The sequence below is a fragment of the Lissotriton helveticus genome, chromosome 3_1 (assembly GCF_964261635.1).
Source record: "Lissotriton helveticus chromosome 3_1, aLisHel1.1, whole genome shotgun sequence".
Lineage (NCBI taxonomy): Eukaryota > Metazoa > Chordata > Amphibia > Caudata > Salamandridae > Lissotriton > Lissotriton helveticus.
The window spans coordinates 689,422,955-689,447,893 of NC_136061.1; the positions used below are offsets into that span (position 1 = coordinate 689,422,955).

Below are 24,939 nucleotides of genomic sequence, written 5' to 3' on the forward strand. Positions count from 1 at the left end.
GGCGGATGGGAACAAGGTAACACGGACAACATGAGAGTGGGAGGGAACAAGCAACACAGACAAAAGGAGGGGGAGAGACAACAAGCGACACAGAAAATGTGAGGGCAGGAGGCAATAAGCAACATGGACAGCGGGAGGGAATAAGCAACACTGACTGGGAGGGCAGCAGGGAACAAGCAACACAGAAGATGGGAGGGAACAAGCAACACGGACAAAGGGAAGGTAAAAGCAACATGGACAACGGGAGAGAACAAGCAACACAGAGGGCAGGAGGGAACAACCAACATTGACAGGAGGGCAGGGGGAACAAGCCACACTGACAACTAACAAGCAACATGAACAATGGGAGGGTGGGAATGGAACAAGCAATGTGAACAATGGGAGGGTGAGAGGCAACAAGCAGCACAAACAATTAATAAACAACTCAGACAACTAACAAGCAACATGGACAACTAACAAGCAATGGGAGGGTGGGAAGGAATAAGCAACTCAGACAAAGGGAGGGTGAGAGGGAACAAGCAACACGGACAACAAACAAGCAACACGGACAACTGGAGGGTGGGAGGGAACAAGCCACACAGACAACAGGAGGGTGGGAGGGCACAAGCAACACAGACAATGGGAGGGTGGGAGGGAACAAGCAACACAGACAAAGGGAGGGTGGAAGGGAACAAACAACACGGACAATGGGAGGGAACAAGCAACATGGATAACATCAATTGGGGAAGAAGAAAGAAAAAATATTATTAGCTATCAGAGCTTGGTCCATACTCCAGATCAAAGAAATGAAAGTGAAACCGGCATGCGCTAGACAATTAGGAGGCAGCAAAGAAGAGTGACAATGATGTCAATGAAAGGCAAGCAATGGGCAGGCTCCATGCCCCTTTTAGTAAACGAAATGTCTCACAGGGGACAGTGCATGTGTGCTTTCTTAGGTGAGACCCGAAATGGTAAAAAGTGCAATGTTTTTGTTGCACATACATTTTCAAGGAGACGCACAAATGCCAATTCAATGGCACAACTAAGCCATGGAACCCCAACAAATTTAGACAAATCTGTAAGCCTCCCTCAAGATTCAATTGGCCAATCCCCATCGTATCAGAAGGTGTACTAGATCCATCAAGAGGTTGCTTAAACAGGGCTTTAGAGAGCGACATTTCATAGATTCAAGAGTGCCCCCTTCCTGAAAAAGGAGCATGTAGCATTTTTCTTGGGAGGTGCTACTGTAGTTCAACCTCATCTAAATAAAGATCATCTAATTTCTGTTGCTATTAAAAAAAAATGTTGTCACTTTGCTGTGGCTGCATGATATTCAAGAGTAACAGGCCTCGTTTGGTACTAGCAGTCTTGCAAATAGCCTGAATGTTTACACCAACAGTAAATAACGTCATGTTCAGTGAGACTGATATTGTTAAAACTGCTCTTCCTATTTGAGAATTTTTTTAAGTTGCTTTTGTTCAGTTACATACGTTTACCAGAAGGATATTGTAAATGATCTTCTTTTATTCTATTTTTTTCGCCTTTCATTAGATTGTACCAGCTTTACCAACAAAAGGAACAACTGGAAAAGCTATTAGCCATATACCTTCTCATCATTTCACCCCCCCCCCCCCCACCAACCCCACCAGCCCTTACTTCCTTTATACGGGCCTGAGAGGGATGGCCCCACATCCCAATACTTGCCATTTTTCTCTGAACAGTTTGTATAATTCTTTAAATTCTGGGATGCACTAAGCTTCATGTAAAATTCAGACACGTGGCTGGATGCTCTTTATAGAAGTTTAACAATAGAGAGTGTACGAGTTTGGGCCTCAAGTGATTTTGTACCAGTTTAGGGTTATTATTTTTTCGCAATAAAATGGCATAATGCACATAAGATCCACAAATGTAGAAATAGACTGGCAAAATAACACCCATGCCTAATTGGTTATAATAGATCATACTATACATAATATTGGGAAAAACACTAATACCTTGTACTGGCATCACTGCACAATGAAGAACAAATAATTGTGCAGTAATTTCGAGCAGGTTTTTTTAATCAATGTTTAGGTCTCGCCTAGGCAGCGTGCATGCGCTGCTCTAGGAGGGCCTTTAGCCATCGGTCTTCACTTTTGAAGCACTGCACTCGGTGCTTGTGGCGGCATCCATCTTGCGGGAACAAGCAGCATCGCGTCCACATTAATTACAAACATATGGCCGCTGCTCGCTCGCGCAAGGTGGATGCCGCCTCAAGCATGAGTGCAGTGCTTCAAAAGTGAAGACCGCCGATCGCAATCGGGCCGCTCTTGTCTTTCAGTGCTTGCTCAATTTTCGGTTGGTTGTATGACGATCCATCGGTAACAATGCAATCGCGGCAGTTAGCATCGCGGCCATTACATCGTAAAGGCAGCCACATCGGCCGTTTTCTTATCGCACGTAGTTGCGCCGCAAATGCAGCCATTTAATTGAATCGTGTGTCACATCGGCGATTTTACATCGCGTGACATGACAACGCGATGTTTGAGGGCACACTTTAATAATCCGATGGGTCTTTCTCGATCATATTGGACGTTTATAGACTGAATGCACTGTTAATATTTACCTTCCGAGACATACTTCTTAATTCTAGTTTGCTGAGATTTCTATAGAAGTCTCCGTTTCAGAAACAAGAGAATACTGGGGAATCGCCGTTCTTAATTGTAGCATTGTTTTCACACCTGCATTTTCCTTTACTTGATGTTAATTAAGAAAAGCGCTTAATGTTTATGGACATTATCTCCTATCGACACCCCCTTCTTTCTTGCATTCTGGCAGCTAATTTCGTGAAAATCAAAGTAACTGTGATGCGTTCGTTTGCAAAGTTCCACTTTGTTTTGCAATTTGGAACTCTGGATTTTTGACCTCCCCTATAGTCTGCTACACAGACTCGCCCTTGCGCTCTTGAAAAGGATCATCTAATGTGTCCTTCAGTGTAGCTCATAGTACTAGGATGTCACTGAGATCAGACCTATTGAATTATGAATAACCAGCTCATTGTATGTTTGTCAGTGGTTTTGCGGCTGAAGAGTCAGTCATGAAAGCTTAGGTGCAGGATATATAATTCCCCAATTCATCTTTTATCGGCCAGGTCATGCTGCACTTTTATTTGACAGCTGTTCGCGCACTTTTGTTTCATTTTAATTAAAAAAAAATCACTTTTTGATTAATTTAGTTCACTGCGTTTTGAAGATGCACTCGACCTCAAAATCATACCTCAGGTACAATCTGGCACGTGAGAAATTTAAATTCGTGTTCAAACAATTGAGAAATGGGAAGTTAGTGCCTGATTCAGCCAGCATGGCCTAATGCTATGCATGAATCCTTCATAATATATGTGTCACACTTCAGCTACAGAGCCTGCATTCCTTTCCTGGAAGGGCGTCTGCGGTCTGCTTCAGAGTGGACTACGGTAGCCTCAAGAGGGCTGGAGGCCCTACCGAGGAGTTCTGCCTGGACATGTGGCAGTGACAATAAGTGCTGACACACCGTTTACTTCAAGAACTGGCCGAGAGACGGCCACTCATCTGCATCAGCTAACACGAGTTTCTGAGAGAATGTCAGCAAAATGAGCTGCATTATGTGGTATTAGACAGCCATCCGCCATCATCCACCTCCCATCCATCCATCCCCCAGCCCCCATACATGCATCCATCCATTATTCATTCATGCATCCATCCACCCATACATCCCCCAGCCCCCATACATGCATCCATCCATTATTCATTCATTCATGCATCCATCCACCCATACATCACCCAGCCCCCATACATGCAACCATCCATTATTCATTCATGCATCCATCCACCCCCACCCACCCATCCATCCATCCATCCAGCCATCCGCCATTATCCACCTCCCATCCATCCATCCCCCATACATGCATCCATCCATTATTCATGCATGCATCCATCCACCAATCCATCCCACAGCCCCCATACATGCATCCATCCATTATTCATTCATGCATCCATCCACCCATACATCACCCAGCCCCCATACATGCATCCATCCATTATTCATTCATGCATCCATCCACACACCCATCCATCCATCCATCCATCCCCCAGCCCCCATACATGCATCCATCCATTATTCATTCATGCATCCATCCACCCATACATCACCCAGCCCCCATACATGCATGCATCCATTATTCATTCATGCATCCATCCACCCATACACCCACCCATCCATCCATCCGTCCATCCGTCCATCCATCCATCCATCCATCCATCCATCCATCCCCCATACATGCATCCATCCATTATTCATTCATGCATCCATCCACCCAGTCAGCCACCCAGCACTCATACATGCATCATTCATGCATTTTGTAATGGCATGTGACATGTGACAGGCTGTCAATAAAAGCCTCCACAAGACTCCTTAAGATGGTGTTACGCTCATTTTCATGGTGTTACGCTCATTTTCTGAAGCCTCTTTTATTACAATCAGCCGTGTTGAGCGTGTTCTGCGACGAAGCTTTTCCGAAGCCCTGTACATCAGCCCTGTCATTAAAAGCCTCCTTGATTACAATCAGCCGTGTTACGATCATTTCCATTAGCCAATTATTAACACAAGACTCGAAGTTAGCCAATATGTGATTAACATCGCATGCGTTGAAATTGCATGCGATGTTAATGACATCGCGCCATCGTTGCATGCGATGTTAACGACGATGCGATGTAAACATCGCGGTGCAATAGCACCGCGATGTTTCGCCCCCGATGCGATGGGTGTTTCCCTCAATTTTCTCGTTACCTGTGCCTGCGCGCACTTATATTATTTTCTTGCATTGCGTGGGGGGTTGATGGGCATTATTGATTTGCAGACTGCTTTGAATTAATTCTCTGCAATTGGATCGATCACAAGTGTCTTGTGCAAATATGCTGTGATGACGTTTTCAAAACCCGCAGTCACCTCTTTCCTCCAGAGTTCCCTCGGTTTGTGTAGCACAGATGCTTCTGGGCCATCTGGGGCTGGGATTGGCAGCATATGTTTGCTATTGGAAAGAGACGCCATTTGGCTGCATTTGAACTTTTCATTTGCCGAGTTTGTGTGTTGCTGATGGCTAGTCTGCTTCGGAAGAATTAATTGCGGTTTCTTCCACCCACCCCTCTCTTCCCTGTCTGGTTCCCTTGCTGACTAATGCTCTTGCTGGTGACTGTCCTTCGTATGCGGCATGAGGAAGCAGAGTAGTGTTACTCTGATGGAATTATCCTATTCAGAATGTATTTTAAGAGCATTCACGCCCCTCTCAACCCTGGCAATTTTTTTTAGACGCCTGTTCTCTATAGTTTATTATTAGCTGATCGCTGGGCTGTTAGGTTTTACTTGGCGATGTGTATACTTTGGGGAGTAAACCGATTTGATGAAAAAATATGCGCCCTTTACAGCCATTTTGAGAGCTACCACTCTAACACAGACTGCCATTGCAAAGCTGCACCTAGCAACGAGCCTGGGCATTTGGTGTTTCCACGGCTCGGAGCTCTCTTTTCACTGGTAGATCTAAATGTAATTCCTCATACGACTTTCTAGTGCAGAGGTCTCCAACCTTTTCTGCACAAAGCAAAAAAAAGTCTAGGAGAAGGCAATAGCTGCCTCACTTTCGGGATTGTTTTCAAAGGCTCGGATCCCTAAACATACTATCCTGAGTTCAGTCTAATGAGAATTTTCAATGCCTATTAAATGACTAAAGGAATCTCAGCCTTTAAGTGGTGGATCATTTTGCATTTGAAATTTAGGTGCAGGAATTCTTCCTTCTCTTGACAATGCCATAAGGTGTCATTCGAAATATCCCTTAACTTGTGTGCTTGGAAGAGTTCCAAAAAGGCCATTTGAGCAGCTAGCCACCCACTTTTGGCTAAAGAGGGAAACGGCGAGTTTCATAATTCTGTCCTTATTTCCAGAGTATTTGAAGCATGTTTGGTCTGAGAGCCTACTTTAACTTTTGCTGCGTTTTGTGATCCAACTTAACCTTTTGTTTCTCTAACAAACACTTAGTTTGGACATCATGTGGTCATTGTTAGCTAATAACTGTTGAACACCTGGCATTTCCACTTTGTAGAAGTAGTCGATTCTGAATATAGATGCAATATATAACAAGAATTGGCATAGCCAATAACTGTCGCCTTTGGAATCTTATAAGTATTTAGTTATGCAGTACAATATCCTTGGTGCAATAACATCAACTGTTGCATGTCTATACACTTATAAGGTCCCAAAGGCGAGACCTATTGGCTATGCCAATGATTGTTTTCTTATTTCCGGTTGATGTCTGAAACTACAATAATGTAACTGCAGACCGAATTCAGAAACTCGTTTGTAAGAAAATGTTATCGACCGACTATCATCATGTGCCAGTACTTGACAACTGCACGGAAAACCGTATGCCATCTAGTTACCACGTATTGCCTGCCTGCCTACTTCAAAAACCACCAAATGCATGACTAAAGAATTCTGAAGAGAAATGCTTACATCACTGCGGAGAGTATTGTAGTCTAAGATCTTAATTTTCTAAACATCATGTATAACTTGGTGACAATATTCAACCTTTACCCTGTAGATATGGTTTGGCCCCAGTTGGTTGTTTACTCATTAAAGGCTCCACGGATACTTTAGTTCACTTAACTGAGCAATACTATGGTCCTGGGGCCCTTCCATTTTCAGACTGTTACTGCTGTCCAGTTTACTAAGTACCAGAGCCGATCAGTGGATCGCTGCGAACAGGATAAATCGGCACATCACATTTTTTCTGTTTATTTGGAACTTCGAACTGCGGAGCAGTGGCTGTTTGTTTGAGAACACCCAGGTTTCTCTCAGAGGAGGCAATGGGCCGCAAGTTAAGAGCATAAACGTTTGTGCAAGGCGAGGGCAGAAGTGAAGGAGAGAAAGGACCTCTGTCTTAGATGAGGTTAACAATCGAGGTGGGGCTGTAAGGACATCCAAACATGAATTCCAACGTGAGATTGTAAGTGCTTTCATTGAATTTGAGTGCGCTGTAAATGTGAAAAAGAAATTGTGTATAATTGGCACTAAGGTGATAGGAGAAGCCAAAAGAGGAGATTTAGCCCCTGAGGGAGATGGTGTAGACAGAATTTATGGTGCAGTTATAAATGCTCTGAAATATTTAGGTGATTGACGATAAAGTGCCTTTGTGGGCCATTGCTATATTTCACTGACAACCACTAAATCTACGCCAGGCCGGTGGAAATATTCACTTTCAGATTCAACTTCGACATATCTCACTACCCGGTGTTTTACCAGTTGTAAACATGAAATGGCAAATTATATCATGACAAACTGCATATCACAAGATACAGTATTCTATCCTTTATTGGATGGTTGATATTGAGCGAATGAAATCCCAGACATACTAAAAAAAGACGTGTGTCAATTGCAGGTGGCTATTAAAGGTTTTGACTGCTTTGGTAATTTATAGAATTAAATCTCTTAAACCATCCAAAAAAGGAGGTTACACACATCTTGGAATAATCCTGTGGATATGTCATGTGAGCAGGGCCAACCACTGTTCCCGGTCAAAAGCGTCTAAATTTCACCTTAACTGAAAACCAACATTCTCTGCTTCATCGGTTATTAAAAGTCCACCAAACTGTTAGAAATCACTTAGGTAGATCAATTTTGACTTGAACCATCAGGTATGTAACAGTCATTTTAGAGTCACACCACCAGCTACTGCCACTGCTTAACAAAATGCAGAAGTAGTTTGTAATCTACCATGTTAAAAGAGAGCAAAAAACATCCAGTACAATCAGGACATCTAGTTGCCGGACCTCCCAGGCATCTGAAAGTTGATTTTTTAGGTCAAGCCTAGGCAGCGCACATGCACTGTCTGCAAGATCTGTTGTATTTAACAAAACAACTTTATTATTGCCTGCATCTTACCATTGGTTCACTCCTGAGTCGCTCTTCTTTGCTATCTCCTAAGTCATTCATGCAGCCGATGTATCAACTCTGGTCAAGGAGTATCGGCCAAGCAGTCTCCTTATGCTTACTTTCTACATCTGTTGTTTTAGTGAACTTTTTTGTAAAATGTTTCTATAAATCCGTCGCTGCTTCTGCCCTCCCACCAGCCTCTGACACAAACACAGCATTTCCCTTAATCAGATGGCGTGCTCGTTGTTGCTTCTGCCCACCCTCCATCACAAATTCTGTGTTTCCCTTAATCAAATGGTGAATGAGCACATACTCTAAATATATATATATATATATATATATATATATATGTCATGCTTTCTATTTATTTAGCTCAATACTTTAACCAAAAGTGGGGCCTTAATCACGAAACCGTTTTGTAAATGTACATGTACAATGAGATGTTTATTTTTAACATTGCAAGGGTGTGTCACAAAATAAAAAGAAGTAATATACTGTCTTTAGCTTCCCTCGTACCTAGCATTGGGCTTGTTTTGGTAGGGGTTAAGCATGTTTGGTGGTCTTTACAAGGTTAATAGTGCTTGTCTTCAATTTCGGGACTAGCAACACTGCCCTCCTTCTGTTACTAGGTGGCCCCCAGCTACGGGAATACAAACCAGTGGCCCGAGGCACAGCATGCCCGTCCGTATCAATGCACTAGCACTGAGGCCACCCAGAAGTGCACAATATGCAGAGCTTGCTGTTCCCATTGTGTTATATTTTATATTTATCCTCATAGCTCCAAACCGTGACCAAGCGCTTTACACAGCTTGACCCTCCTCTTCATCTGGGCTCATTTCTTGAAGCAATTAATTCCAGTAGGGTGTGGTATGTTTTGGTATTGTTTTACATTATGCTATGTGTTCCTCAGTTCTAGGTTTCTTTCCTCTATCATATGATGTTATACTACTGTTTCATGCATTATGCTATGAAATGTGTTTCATTTTAATATGTTTTATGCAAGGCTGTGCTACTCTATGTGGCTAGGGCATGCTATAATAGGTAAGCTATGTCCTATGTTACTCTATGCTAAGCTGCTACTTGCGGATAGTCCAGTAGGTTAATACACCTTCTGCAGAGGTTTGGGTTAAATCAATAGCCTCGGGTTGCAATCCCTGCAGAACCCAGTAAGCTCCTAGTTATGAGCTTTCCCTACCTACCTGCCTATATAAACTACAGTTAACAGCTCAATATTTAAGTTATTTTGGGCTGTATAGGTTTATACGATCCAATAAAACTGGCAAGGCGCGTTATTCGGTGGAGTCAGGCCACATTTTTCAGTGTTGTGTTACACATTGGTGTATGTTATCCTATGCTAAACTACATCATGGTACGTGGGCGGGTAAGACTTCAGCCAGGCACTCCGATACCTTCTTGCCTCTAGTACCCTCTGAATTTGTGTTCAGCCTTCTCACCTGAACAGATGTTAAGGTAGCTCAAGGGTTAAGCATCTGCTCCCGAAAACTAAGTAAAGTGCAGGTCATATCCTCTAATCCGGACGGGCTAAATCGTTCTTCAGCTTTGTGAGGCTGATTTAACGAGTACAGTGCACAATATGTACAGTAATTGGAAATCTGTCTTTTGCATTTGATTTGTGTACACTTTGAATTACCGAGTAGTTGTCTGGCTTCCACGTTGCACATATCTGGTCTTTAAGTTATTAATAGCATTTTTACTGTCATGCTCTTTCTTCTGAGCACATTTATCATTTAATTTGTAATCAGATTACCAGCTGTTGTAGGGCTAAATAAGAAACCATTGCAAATTAAGTCCACTTTTGCAGCTGCCTCTTCCGTTTGCAGGGGTGGGTGGAGTGTAAAGGTTAATGGTGCATAGGATCAGGGATGCTATGCAGCATGGCTAAAACCAATTGGCAAAGCCACTAGTCCCAAACGCTAAACTCTTTCAGTCTCTCTCATGTGCTTGACTTCAGGTCTTCTAGTGCAGTTTCTTTCCAGTGTCTTTTCAAAGTTTCTGTCCCTCAATTCCACGCTCTCCTACTCTTCTTGGGGTGTCTTCTGCATACACAGGCGCTCCCTTTCTATGCATTTGTGGCCTGGTCACCCCTTCTTTCTCCAGTCTCACTCACTCTTTCTGCTACTGTGTTTCCAGTTTATTCCCCACTTCCTGCACAAACTACCTATCCCTTTTTATCAATCATGTGCCGCTCTCACCCCATCTATTCACCATGCCACATAATTCCACTACTCAAATACACGCCACCTCACACAGTTACAACCCACACAATTCCAAAACTAACAATTCCAATACAAGCCACATAATCCACTGCACCCCACATACATCCACTACACTCTAAAACAAAACACATAGGTAAAAGACTTTGTCATTTACAACGCCAATAGCTCTAACTCAAGCAAATGCGAGACGTATTGCATTGCAAATGCTTGTTATTTTTGTATGTGTTCTCCATACCACCCAGCAGCCTCTTTTTGCAGAGAATATAAATGGCTAAATTGTATTTCCCTTTGGGGAAGTACATCAGTTCTGCATGTCATTTGTTTCTTGTATAGCAGACTTCTGCCATTGAGGTGGCCTCACATTCTTTCCTCATGTTGTTTGTATACCGCCAAAAATGCTAATGGTACTAAGGGAGTAAAGAAGGGATAAAACTGCACTGCTTAGTACATTACTCAGTTTTGCATAATGCACTTCTGTGATCGTTATGGCCTGTGGGGAGGGAAGGGGAAAAGGAATTAAAAAATACTAATATTAGTCACCTACCTGTGTGCTGCTATTGCCTCTCTGTCCTCCTTACCCGCTGCCAGGACTCCAGGGCAAGAAGCAGGAACAGGAAGCCCCCAGGCTTCCCTAAGCAAATCACGACTCTGCAATGCAGTGTTGTGATAGGTCTAAGCACCTTGGTTCGGCACTCAGACGGGGAAAGGTAGCCTGGGTATGTTCTCCACCCAGGCTGTAATGCAGCCTGGAAGGAGAACATGCAAAGTGCGCATAATCTTTTGGCCGACCGAGACGGCCAGCCAAATTGTCACGCGCACTTAAGAGAGTGCCAAACACTCCGCCAGCTCCTCTGTGAGAGCCCAGCCTCGCCCCGCCCCTTCCCAGCTGAGCAACAATGGAAAAATAAAATTATAATGAAAATGAGTTACTTCATTTTCTCCTTTTTGACCTGCTCAGTGTGGTGACACTCCTCCGCCTTAGTGGAAGAGCCGACCCTGGCCTTGATGATCAGTCCAGGAGAAATAATTGGTCACCTTTTGTAGACATTTTCAGCTCTAAAGTCACATTAATAAAATTGGTGGCATGTTTAAGACGCTCAACCACATAGTAAAACTAGTCCTCTCATGGTTTTATTATTTTCGTAGTACATGTAACACACTGCACAGTATCCCCGTGGATACTCAAGTCTCCTAAGGCCAAGATAATGTTCAAATGTAATTGCTTTTGTTGTAGTTGTTCATGGAGCGCTTGAGTGAAGATAGGAAAATAACCTGACAGCCTGTACATTAGACCTCAACCCAAGGAGGTATTGTGGTGCAATGAACAAGGGACAGCGAAGCATTCGCAGCCTGAATAAGTCAATGACTTTGCATAGGGATTTTCTTCCTCATTTTTAACAGACATACCTCCCCCTTTATTAAATCAAAGGGTATGAAAACAAGAGCGGGGGAGAGGCGGGGGGGGGCTCCAGCACGTCTTTCTGTTCATTCCTAAATCATTATTCAGTAATCCACATGCAGAGCAGTCTCTGAAATGAGGTCTTGGAACAAATATATCATATTCACAATTCGAGGTAACTTTTCTACACACTTGGTAACACTTCACCGACCTCTTTGGAATACATGTCCAAGTGCTAAAACCATGGCTTAAAAGGCAAATGTGGTGAATCCCTAAGCAATGTGCAATCTTAGATCTCAAATTAATATGCAGAACCTCAATATTAAACGGATATATGAGAAATGCATTGAAATATTTAGAGGCTCTGTTACGGAATAAGTTATGCAATTCCATAAGGCCTGAGGTGCCTGCTGCTCGTACATATTACACATAATCACTGCGAGTGCGGAGGTTACATAAGGAGGAATGTTGAACGATGAACGTTTGCACAGACTATCTGAATGCATATATGAGAAATGAGAAACTGTTCAGATATGACGGGCAGCCACGTCTCTGCCTCAAAGGAATGTGAATAAACTCGTTTCTATTATAACTTTTCAGTCTCACGAAACTAGCTTTGATCATGGAGTCAAGGCTAACAAGATACACTTTTCCATCCCAGGCTGCATTCAGCAAAGGTGGGAGAGGGTTTTGAGGAGGGGGTGATTTAGGCAAGAGAACAAACATGGGCTACCTGTTCCAAAACATGGTGGTTGAGGTCGTTTGCCACTGAAGTCTTGGGTCTGTCTTCCTATGGCTCACCAGATTGAGCCAAGTACACCCTATGGTGTAGTGCGGACGAGCAAATAAAAGTTTCTCAGGGAGGTAGTGAGAGCTCAGAACTCAGTCAGCCAAAAGACACAATAAATAAGGTATTGTTCGGTCTAGTCATCTTTTTAACTAAGAGAAAATATGTCACAGCATAATGAAATATTACACAGTGCAAGAAGGAGAACCAGACAGACTGCAAGTCGTACATTCATCAGGTAAACTTCAATCTTTCATTCCGCTCACAGTTTTAAGCTCTGTGAATAGCAGTGCTCAATTGTTGTGTTGTGTTCAGTTCGGGATGGACATGTGCAGCAGTCCTGCTCCTTTGGCACGTCTCTTAAACTGTAGGGGCCATTGCTGTAGGCTTGTTGGGACTAGACAGCTGGGAAATTTCTGCTCATCTGGCAGTAGCAACCTCCCATGGCCAAGTGCAAATAGGATGCTGAAATGCTAGGAGCAGCATCCTTGGCAATCTTGAACTTGTGGATGTCTTCGTTAGTTGCCTACTAGGGGTTGACCGTGGCATTCACCTTGGTGTCTACGGAGCATTTTGATTCAGAAGTCAGCAGCACCAGCCTCTCAGTCATGGCAGATTCCCAAACACATGCAATGTTAGTATTTGTAAAAAGCTTGACATAGCTTGATATAGTTTATGACGAGAATCATTCACGGAGACTGAGGAGATCCTTCCAAACTCAACTTGTTCCTGGCTTCGCTCCATTGTAGTCGATTGCTTTCTCTGGCTGTTCTCCATGCCATGAACATGCCGGACTTCTTTTCCTTGATTATCTATCCTCTTGCAGGGATAGGCACACTTGTCATTTTCTACCAGCAGTCAGTGCAGCTTCTAGGCTCTATGGAGACTTTCGGCTTTTCCAGCAGAAAGTACAAACTTTGAGTGATGTTCCCATGCCACCAAGGGAGTGTATGCCATGCAGACACAGCCTAGGTCGCAAAGCAGTCCTTTGAGTACTCTGCAGAGCGCTCACTTCCTTGGAACAAAGTGGGTGGTTTGTATCCCAGTTTTAAACACATTTGTCAGACAACAAAAGTATTAGCTAAGGCTTGAAAACTGGTTTTGGTGGCTTTCCTTCAAAATTCATTTTCTGGCTGCTTCTCAAATGCAACCTTTGTGCTAGGTGTTGGCTCTCACAGAAGGTAGCAATGTTACTGAGAACAAGGATGAGTATTCAAAACAAGGGCACAATAAATTGTGAGAGTACACTTCCACTGGCGGGGGAAGCTATATCCACCCTCGGAGGACAAAATGACTCGTGATAACTCCAGACCATCTCCACAGCCAGTTCCTCACCAGGGAATCCTATCCAATCCTGAGTCCCCCCCTCTGACTCTACTCCATGGAATCCTGCTCTCTGTGTTCTTCTCCTGATTCTTGACTTTCGTGACTTTTGTGCTTCCCACCTGGTTGTGTTTTTTGAGATGGTGTCTGTCTATACCCACGACCTGGACCCACCATTTTGTCTGATGACCCTTGACCGTTTTTCTCTTTTTCCTGGACGGCCTTAAATTTATATGTAAATATGTATTATATAATTGTCCAAGCCTTATTGCTGTTAAAATGTATTCCTGTGTGAATTTGTTATTTGTATATATAGAATTCTAACCACTAGTATATGTAGTGCACTTTTATGCTTACTACCATTCCCACGTGATTTTAGAGTGTATCTGTTTTTATCTCTTCTTTGAGTGACTTTCAACTTGTACATGTACAATTTTTTCCTGTTTTTATCTCTTCATTGTGTGACTTTACACCTTGTACATTTGCAATTTTTTTTCCTGTTTTTATCTCTTCCTTGTGTGACTTTACACCTTGTACATTTGCAATGTTTTCCTGTTTTTTTCTCTTCCTTGTGTGACTTTACACCTTGTACATTTGCAATTTTTTTTTTCCTATTTTTCTCTTCCTTGTGTGACTTTACACCTTGTACATTTGCAATTTTTTTTCTGATTGTATCTCTTATGTAACTCATTTAATCCAAAGTCCTTATGTAACGCAACTGGTTCTTTTGTATAGTGCTCTGACACCTTCGGGTAATGTTCGCGCTATATAAAATCGCATTAAATAAAATAATGGCAATCCATTAATTCCAGAGGTCCTAGTATTCAGACTGCCACAGCACACATTTTGCTACCACACACTCATAGCACAGATATGCACTAGACATAGATACTAAATGTCATTACAAGGATCTGGGACTCGCATGACAGCATAACTTTACACGAGAAGGGTAAGACCTGCACTGACTCATACAAACCTGGTGCACTGCCACCACCACTTTAAGTAACTCAACCAGGGCATGGACAAATAAATAACAGTGCTTGTAAGAGCTTCAGTAATAGTGCTGGTTCTGAGGGCGAGAATTGTGTTTGCACAGCACATTCAAATTCAGCTGCTGCCCCCTTTTAAAATGTGAACTTTACGTTGGTGCCATTAAAGCACACATCAACTAAACAGGGCAAGGTGAAAACAATGCCTATAATAACAACTTTCTTGCCGAGTGGGTTTTGATAGAGATGATTTAACATTACTTCACAATGATGTTTTACATTAAATACAAAGACGCACACCCAATCTATTGTAAGGTGCAAGAATACAAGTTAAGATGCCAGATTAAATATTTTTCATTGATTCCGACATACTCACCAAGGCATTTTCTCTGATCTGCAAGTTATCTAAAGCCACATTACCTGAAAAACAAAGAAATGTATAGGTATATTTTGAAATATGACAGTAGGCAAATTGGTAATTGTAGCAAAAGTAAAGAATCTGGATACATGTAGGTCCCGTTTAAATAAGCGGTGCACAACTTGTTACAAATGCTGTAAATATTGGCCTACAAATGACAAGGAATTTGCACTGGATTCCAGACTTAAGTAGTCACTAACAACACTTTATAATTATTTGGAAAGCTGTAGCCTTTCAGGGCAATGTGTGCACATGTGTCTGAAAGAAGCCTACATTTAAAACAACAAAGCAGGCAAACAAATCCGAGGAAATTTGAAAAGGAAGCAAGCTTTGGAAATTAAACAAACAAGGGCAATGCTAGTAGGTCTGGTTTATGAATGAAAATGCATTTTGTGCCACTGTTGGCTTTAGCCGCTCAATAAATCATCATACATGCACCCGGTCACTCATCTTTGTACTCATTCGTCCATTAATCCATCCCCCGACTTATTCTTGCATTAACCCTCCGACACAAATGAAATTAAACCAATAACTCCAACAACATAAACAAGAAAAATTATAGGAATACAAGAAAAAAGGAAACATTATACACTTCACTTTTGAGAGAGCGCAAACTGATATAAATATATGAGTACATCACACTTACCTATAGAGAGCATAATTCATGAAGAGAAATGCCATGAGTGCTAATAGTATTTGAAATTATATTCTAAATGTATAGCTAATATAGAGATTTAAGTAGAAGTGGAATTAATACAGAAATGTGTGACATTATATGATTTTATTAGACGTGATTATTTTGAATCTATGTCGTGTAGCTGTTAACATATAAGATGGTCTGTGGTAAAACGCAGAACGTGGTAGGCCTCAGGGCCAGAGCTGGAGCTAAAAGGGAAGGTGTTTCTTTTCACGACACAGATTGTTTAACGTTTTTGGTCATTGCATTAATGGGCCATGATTTAGAGTAATGTTTTCTAAATAATAGAATAAGAGTTTTAACATGCTTTAATTAAATGAAGAAATTGAATGCTATAATCATAATGTGAAATATTGTAGGCCTGAAATGTTTTAGCATTGATTTACACGTACATGTCTGGGCTGAGAAATGTTGCAAGCCTTTTTAGAAGTCTATGAGAGTTGGGTTCTTGGCGGCAGATATCTGTCTGCAACAGGAAAGGGGGGATCCAATTATAAGTGAATGAATAGAGGCCTGTTCAGTAGACGGCCCAGACATGGAGGAGGGTTCTGGAATGTTTAAGGGGTATCAGCGGGCCGGAGAAGAGACTGAGAAGCAAGGTCAACTCTAACGTCTGAGGCCCAATACAAAGCATCATGGAAAAAGCCTGAAGTTGCACCACGTGAGAGGCGTTTCGCAAGGGGCGTCTCAAATGTTGTTGACTGTTTTGTATTAGGGACAGCACCCCTGGGTAGAGTTAGAGCAGAGACCTGAGGACCCTTTAGAGAGAGGATGGGTAGGCAGTGAGGGGTCATGACTGGAGAACTTTAGGTTTTCACCAAGAGACTTAGAGTGGGTGACTTCCCTTGGGGGTCATTCATTGCTGACACCTTTGTTAGGTTGGGATTTGGTTAAGTAGGGATACCATCTAGAACAGGGTAGGGACGCCTAACCTGTGTTTGTTTTCCTCCAACCTAAATGAAGGAGAGATATGCGTCTATGCTGATAGCTTTGCTATTTTTAGAACTTGTGTTAGTGATTTCTGTTGCTCGTCTGAGGGCTTTTCGAGAGCACATGTATGTAATTGGACCTGTGTATCTCGTGAATCTCATTCTGAGATGCTTGTATTTGCAGCTCATTATATCTTTACAATAAACTTTTGAAACCTAGAAGTTGTCCGTGATCTTTAAGAGTAGAGTCCTTTATTGGGTGAACTAGCTTGCAGATAGGTGTACTGTTTCCTTCCAAGACAGGCAATAAAGGTTCAGTCGACCAGATCGAGGTTTGGATCAATAGATATAAGGTATCGATCAAAATCTCGCCCTTTCAGTTGGTAGCTATAGAGGATGGTTGCCTTCTTGAGGACGGTGACCTAGGCCAGGTTAGCTTACCCCAAGGCCCCTAGAAATCGATGATCGGAAGAACAGCCCGCAGATGAAGATCCGGATGACGTGAGACAGAAAAAGCAGCAGTATCGGTCGAGAGTGAGTATAAAGGGTTATGCGTGTTAGATTGCGGTGTTTTTGTATTGTATCTATGTTGTAATGTCTGGCGGAGTTGAATGTTTGTAGAGTGACTGTGGAACAGGTTGTGAGCGCGCGCAACCGGTGGAAATCTTAAGTTCAAAGAGAGCTTAAGTGGTTCGGGTGTATCGGACACCCAGAGTAATTGTCAACTAGTGTGAAGGGGGTCATGAGGTACCATTGATCACCCGAGAGACCGAGATAGGGGGAACGTAAGAGTGAGTGCGTGAGTAACGGACGCTGGTCGGAAGTTACTGTGTGTGTAAGTAACCTATCAGAGAGACGATAGACATCTCGTCAGTTGTGTTGACAATTACAGATAGACTGTGGACGTACAGTCGAGAGAAGTGACCGCTTGGTCGGAAGTAGTCATTTTTCAGAGTATGAATGGGACGCATGCATAACCGGGAGACGAGTTGAGAAAGGAGGGGTGCTGCTGCGAAGCGGAGAAAAGAGACGTCAGGTGGTGTCGCGCAGTGATTGGCTGACAGGAGAAAGACCGCGCTGTGATAGGCCAGCTAGCGAACACGTCATACAGGGTCGCGACGTGATTGGCCAACAGGAGAAAGACCGCGCTGTGATAGGCCAAGCTAGCAAAGCCGCGACAGGATTGGTGGAGTGTCACCAGGAAGTAAACAGAGTAGCGAGGCTGGATTTTGTGCGCATAATTATGAAGTGTTTTAAATGGTTGAAAGCGCTGTTTAAGAAAGAGAGGCGAGGATCGTATGAAGGGGAAGAAGCCCCGCCGGAGGGTACGCCAGCTCGTTATATGGCAGTAAATGTTGGGTTGCATACGATCCTTTGGATATCAGAGTGGAGTAAGATTACTGAAGGAAACGAGGAACTGACGTTCCCGAAGTACGGGACGTTCAGATTAGAGGTGTTACATCGATTGAAATCAGTCATGACCTCAAAGAGACCCTTGCCTAGACCAACCCAGTTTGAAGCCCTTGAAGCATGGCTTAGGGCAGCGCATGAAAGGAATATGAACAGACGACAAGAAAGGGTGAAACGCTCGGTAAGGGCAGTACAGGATGCCAGGTGGGATGCGGATGCTAAAAGATGGAGAGTGCATAATTTGGAAATAAATAAACTGTACCCAGTGTTAGAGGCGCCAGTAAATAAAAGCCCCCTAGAAGAAGATGATGAGAGCGAAACAGAGGACAGCCTGATAAACAGATTACTGACAGACAGGCCACCCCCGTATAATAGAGCAGGGGGAGAGGTCGAGAATACTGAAGGAGAAAAGGGGGGCAATGCAGGAGAGCATAGACCGCTTCCCAGTTCAGAGTGGGATCCTGAGCCAAAGAAAGAGTTGCTCCAGCCTAGTCAGGTGCAACAGGTAGTCGGTAGGTTTGTGGTACAAAGAGCGCCGGAAACGGAAAGCGCCACATCCTACCCATTACCAGATGCACTACAGGTACCTGTTACCATAGGTCCTATAATATCGATATATGACCAAGAGAGAGCAAAAGGGGAAGAACGGAAGCGGAAAGACAGAGAAAGAGCAGAGCAGGCAAGGAGGAACGATACCACTAATTCCCCAAGTCAGATGCCGATACCCAGAGAGTGGAGCACCCCGATGCACACAGCAGGGGACCCAGGGGGAGATCCTGGGGGCCCCAGATGGCCAATGGATCTGAGGGGATCTGGACGAAAGTCCTTTCAAGAACTAAATGAGTACATGAAGCAGTGGGATGAGGCAGTGAAGGCTCAAAAGTGCATCAATGCTGCAGAAGCAGAAAGGGAAAGTCAGGACAGCAGAGCACGAACTCACTGCGGGGCTGGGGAGAGTAGCCCGGAGTGGGACTGTAGAGGGAGTAGGGGAGTCACCCATTGGGCCCGGAGTGGAGGTAGAACAGACCTGGAGAACGGGGGCCCCGGGAGTGGAGGGGTGGCGTGCCCATTACTCAGTGAAGGGGAGAAGAGAGCGCAAGAGTACAGGAACAGCTTTAAATGTCCACACTGTGTGCCCGGCACCAGAGAACTGAATGGGAGTTGTGAGAGGTCGCACCATAGTCCCTGTGATGACAGAAATGAGCGCAGCCCAGGGAATATGGGGAACCAGGAAGGATCGTATCGGATACTGAGCGATACGAGGCAAAGGGAGTGTAGCGACCAGAGGGAAAATAACAGAGAGATGTGCGGTGAGAGGAGAGAAGAAGACGAGAGTAGGCAGAGAGAGAGTAGGGATAAAAGGCCCGTGTTCCATCACCTTCCAAGATTGGATGGCCGAGCATGGGACCTGGAGAGATGGGAGCAAGGGAGGCCACCCATTAATTCTCCTGAGCCCAAACGCAGAGCTCGAAGTTGGGATGGGAGGGAGACCAGTGAGCCCCCTTCAAAAGACATATTGCGAGCTGAGATAAAAGCCAAGAGACTAGATGTCTCCAGCTTAAGGTCAGATCTGGATGACATGGTAGATGGTACCCTGCCTTTGGAAAGAATGGAAATGTATGAACAGGATGAAATACTGTATATGGCAAAGGACATCACACGAAAGGCGAGAGCAGTCCATGAGAAGTTAGTCGAACTAGCAGGCAAATATATGGTGGACTTGTCAAGAACCAAAGCATTACAGGGTAACCACAGGCTACATTACTCAGATCGAGATCTAGATGAGAGGAGAACGATTGGGCTGAAAACACACATAAGGGAACTGATTACTGGAATAAGGACATGGAGGGCACTAGATAAATGGGAAGAGAGGTGGTCCAAGAAAGGGACCGGCAGAAGAAGCATGATTGGTATAACACCAGGACAGCAGGGAATAGAAGCTTACCCTTTGCGTGAAGTTGCCAATGGGAGCTATGTACATGTCCCTTGGAGTAGGGGAGATTTAGCTGCTTTTACCACATCTTTCCCCAAGTTACGAGAGAGCCCCGTGGAGTGGTACAAGCAAGTCGAGAGGTTTGTAAAGATCTCAAAAGTCCTATGGATAGATCTGAACACGCTGTTTGACATTGTAGTACCAGGAGATCTGTGGACAGCATGCAAGGTTAGCGCTGAGTGGCCCACAACGGAGCCAGAGAGAGATGCTAGGACTAATGGGCCGTCCGAGATCGTGATGGCAAAATTCGAGAGAGTGATGACTTGGCTGAAAGAAAAAGTGCCAATGCAAGACATAGATTGGGTCAGAATAGACAGAACGAGACAGGAACCCAAAGAGACAGTCCATGAATATTACGAGAGATTGCTGAAGGCGTTTAAACAGTATAGCGGCTTGGATGTAATGGATCCAAAGGACATAGGGCAATTCGTGTCCAAGTTCGTCCTGGGACTGAGACCGGATATTAGTTTAATGATTCAGCAACACTCGATTTGTTGGCAAAGTAGACCCCTAGATGAAATACTGAGATATGCTAGGTACTGCTGTGATGAGGTAGACTCCAAGGCTAAGAAACTAAAAGAAAAGCTGATGGTGGTACAATTGCAGACAGCAGGAAAGGGGGGACCGCAACAACAGCAGCAAGGGACAGGTACAGGAGGTAAGAAGCAGTACAGTCAGAACAAGGGTAATGAGGAGAGTACTACCTTTAGACCCAGAGTAGACATAGCTACCTTGAAGAAAACGACTAGGTGTCACCAGTGCAACGAGTTGGGGCATTGGAAACGCGAGTGCCCTTACAATGTGGAGATCGGAGAGCAAGAGATAGAGGAGGAAGAGGTCCAGAGCGCACCTATGAGAGGGGCGACGCCATACCAAGGAAAGGTGCTCAAAGGGGGGGGGGCTCCTCCCCGAGCCCAGTTCCCGCAACCTCCTCGAGTAGGGAGTATGGGTAAGACCTATAGACAAATGCCCCTGTTTGTGGAAGGTGAAGAATGCTATTATGTGGACCCATTAACCGGACAGAGAGTGGAAAGAGAAGACTGCACCCTTGGGGCAGCCTTAGAGGTAGATCAGAGGGGACCCTATGTGGAAGCAGAAGTAGCAGGGTGCCCTACGACATTTCTGGTGGACACAGGAGCCACTAGATCCACGATCAGATCAGCTGCAGTTCCAGACCTGCCCATGTCTGGAGAGACCATACAGGTGGTAGGGGTCGCAAACAGGAGAATAACCAGCCAATTGACAGAACCGGTACAGGTGAAAATAGGGAAGTACAGCGATGAGCACCAATTTGTGGTTTGCGATTCAAGCCCTGTGTGTCTGCTAGGAAGAGACCTGTTGTGCAAATTGAATTGTACTATATATTGTACACCCCAGGGAGTGGAGGTATTGACTAATGATGATGATGCAGATTTCAAAGTTGCAAACTCAAGAATATGTGTGGAGCTGTACCCTACTTTGACAGTAGACGAGCTTCCCTGGGATTTGAGAGAGACAGTGGCATCAGAGGTATGGGATTTCACTGGGGAAGAGATTGGATTGGTCAAAGGGGTGGACCCAGTGAAAATTGTAGTGAAACCGCATGCTGAGTTCCCAAGAACACCCCAGTATAAATTGACTCCAGAAACGATTGCAGGCATAAAACCCGTGATCGAGTCCATGATTAAACAGGGAATACTGAAAGAAATTGTGGGTAGTCCATGCAACTCCCCGATTATGGGTCTGCAGAAACCCAATGGGAAATTTCGGATAGTACAGGACCTGCGAAAGATTAATAACATAGTCGTTTCATGTTGTCCAGTGGTACCGAATCCATCAGTGATACTGTTTCAGATTCCATTCCAAGCTGAGTGGTTCACTGTGATCGATCTTTGTCAGGCTTTCTTTTCGATCCCTTTGGACGAAGATAGCCATTTTCTTTTCGCATTTAAGCTGGAAAATCGCGTCCTAACATGGTGTCGTATCCCTCAGGGGTATACAGAGAGTCCATCGATCTTTAACCAGCTTCTGAAGAAAAATCTTGAAAGTCTAGTGCTGCCCCAGAAGTCAGTTCTGGTCCAGTACATAGACGACCTCCTTGTGGCGTCAGAAACAGAAGAAGCTTGCAGGGAAGATTCCATTGCTTTGTTAAATCACCTAGCTGCCAATGGGCACAAGGTGTCCCCGGGAAAATTGCAGTACTGCCTGACAGAAGTACAGTACTTGGGACACAGAATTGAGAAAGGCAAACGAAAGGTGTCACCAGACAGGATAGAGGCGATCATGAAAATGAACGCGCCTCAGACACAGAGAGAGGTCAGGATGTTCCTAGGGATGGTGGGTTATTGCCGACAGTGGATCGTGAACTTTTCACTGAAAGCAAAGCCCTTGCAAAAACTGACGCACAAAGAGGTGAGTGATCCGGTACCATGGGACAAAGACTGTTTGATGGCATTCTTACAGCTGAGAGAGGACCTGTGTCGTGCTCCGGCATTGGGAATGCCTGATTACAATAAACAATTCTTTCTTTACTGTTGTGAGAGAGAAGGTTGTGCGTTGTCTGTGTTGGTCCAAATCCATGGGAATGCCCGTAGACCAGTTGCTTATTTCTCAGCTACTTTAGACCCAGTAGCCGCAGCGTTGCCCGGATGTCTCAAATCCGTTGCTGCAACGGGTGTCAGCATTGAGAGATGTGAAAATATTGTTATGGGGCACCCGTTAGAGGTGTGCGTGCCACATTCTGTTGAACTGTTGATGACCAGGACCAAAACACAGCATCTGACCAATAGCAGGCTCACGCGCTATGAGCAAGTTATTCTTGCTGCAGAGAACGTGACCCTCAAGAGATGCTCTGTTTTGAACCCTGCTACCTTAATGCCACTTCCAAATGATATTGATGATGATGATGAATATACAGACCATGACTGTCTCGATGTGACTGAACTATGCACCAAACCCAGACCCGACATCGTAGATGAGCCACTGACCGACCCAGACGAAGTTTTCTTTGTCGATGGCTCATGTGTAAGAGACGAAGTTGGGCAGTTGAGAGCAGCTTATGCTGTTTGTACAATTGAAGGAGTTGTGGAAGCTGGGTGCCTGGAAGGAGTACACTCCGCTCAGGTAGCCGAGATTATTGCCCTAACACGTGCTTGCTTAGCAGGCAATCAAATTCGAGTCACCATCTACACCGACAGCCAATACGGGTTTGGGGTAGTTCATGATTACGGGCAGTTATGGTCTCAAAGAGGGTTCATGACTTCTTCAGGCTCTCCCATTCGCAATGGAGAGTTTGTGCGCTTGTTGTTAGAAGCATTGCAATGTCCAGCAAGTATCGCAGTTGTAAAGTGCATCGCACATACCAAAAATGAGGACTTTGTTTCGAAAGGCAATAGATATGCTGATGAAGTTGCGCGGTATTGCGCAGAACAAGGTTACTCTTTCACAGAGGTGGATGTGGGTGGAATTAATGTAAGAACTGAATTAGCCATGATACTGGAAACTGTTGATACTTGGGATGAATTGTCAACCATGCAAGAAAATGCTCCTGATTCTGAGAAAGAAACATGGGAAAAGGCAGGATGTGTAATGGGTGAGACTCATTTTTGGGTCTCAGCAGACGGCAGAGCAGTGTTGCCCAATGAGATGGTGAGTCCAATGGCTAGACTCATACATGGTCCAGTACACTTAGGGAGAGATGCTATGCTGAGAGTGTTTAGACAGACTTGGTACAATCCTAAGTTTAGAATAGCAGCAGAAGCAGTGTGCCAGCGTTGTGTGACCTGCCAGCAGCTGAATGTAGGGAAAAGAACACCAGTTGCACTAAGTCACATAGGAAGGTCTGGAGGTCCATTCAACAGAATGCAGATAGATTTCATTGAAATGCCAAGATGCAACCGCCTCCGCTATGTCCTGGTGGTTGTTTGTGTGTTCTCCAGATGGGTTGAGGCATACCCTACACGTAGGTGCGACACCCTCACAGTGGCTAAGTTACTGCTTAGAGAACTTATCCCTCGTTTCGGGGTGCCGGCCTTTTTGGAATCAGATAGGGGAACACATTTTAACAGCGAGCTTGTGAAGATGATTTGTGTTGCACTGAATATAGACCAAAAGCTCCATTGCAGTTACCGACCAGAAGCCTCAGGAATTGTGGAACAAATTAATGGCACGATCAAGTCCAGAATAGCGAAAGTTTGCTCCTCAACGACCCTGAGTTGGCCTGATGCCCTGCCATTGGTACTCATGAGCCTTCGTAGTACCCCAGACAGAAGAACAGGGTTGTCACCACATGAGGTGTTAATGGGGAGAGCAATGAGACTGCCATCTATTCCAGCTACTGCACTGTTAAATATCACAGATGATATGATCCTGGACTATTGTAAGGGACTGTCTGACGCCATGCGTTCTGTGTCCCTTCAGGTGCAGGCTGCAGAGGTTCCAGCGTGCCAGGGCCCTTGCCATGACCTGTATCCTGGGGACTGGGTCCTGGTGAAGAAACATGTGAGAAGAAGCTGCTTGGATATTCGTTGGCGTGGGCCCTACCAGGTCATCCTGATCACAAGTACAGCTGTAAAGGTGGGAGGCCTGCCCAACTGGATACACGCGTCGCATACGAAAAGGGTTCCAGCACCTCTGGAAACAGCTCCTCTCTCGGATGGACGTCCAGCTGAGGACCAAGAAGCCATAGAGGGGGCTAGCCAAGCTGTAGAGGTGCCAGTGGAAGCAGGGAACGAGTCTGACCAAGCTGAGGACGGTCAGTACAACAGCGAAACAGAAGACGCTACAGAAGGAGAAGACAGCTGGGAGTACGAGTCTGACCCTGACAGGTCTGAAAGAGAGCGAGAACAGACCAGAAGGAGAA

At 44.5% G+C, this 24,939-nt stretch overlaps 1 protein-coding gene across 2 annotated transcripts in view; it reads right to left on the reverse strand.

Annotated features, from left to right (window-relative positions):
• The window catches only part of VPS13C (vacuolar protein sorting 13 homolog C), a 2,773,485-nt gene that overhangs the window by 2,690,340 nt on the left and 58,206 nt on the right, over window positions 1–24,939 (reverse strand). For both annotated transcript variants that reach the window (XM_078680824.1, XM_078680823.1), the window contains exon 2: window positions 15,029–15,072. In XM_078680824.1, the coding sequence (XP_078536950.1) occupies window positions 15,029–15,072 (44 nt within the window). The remainder of the gene's footprint in view (window positions 1–15,028; window positions 15,073–24,939) is intronic.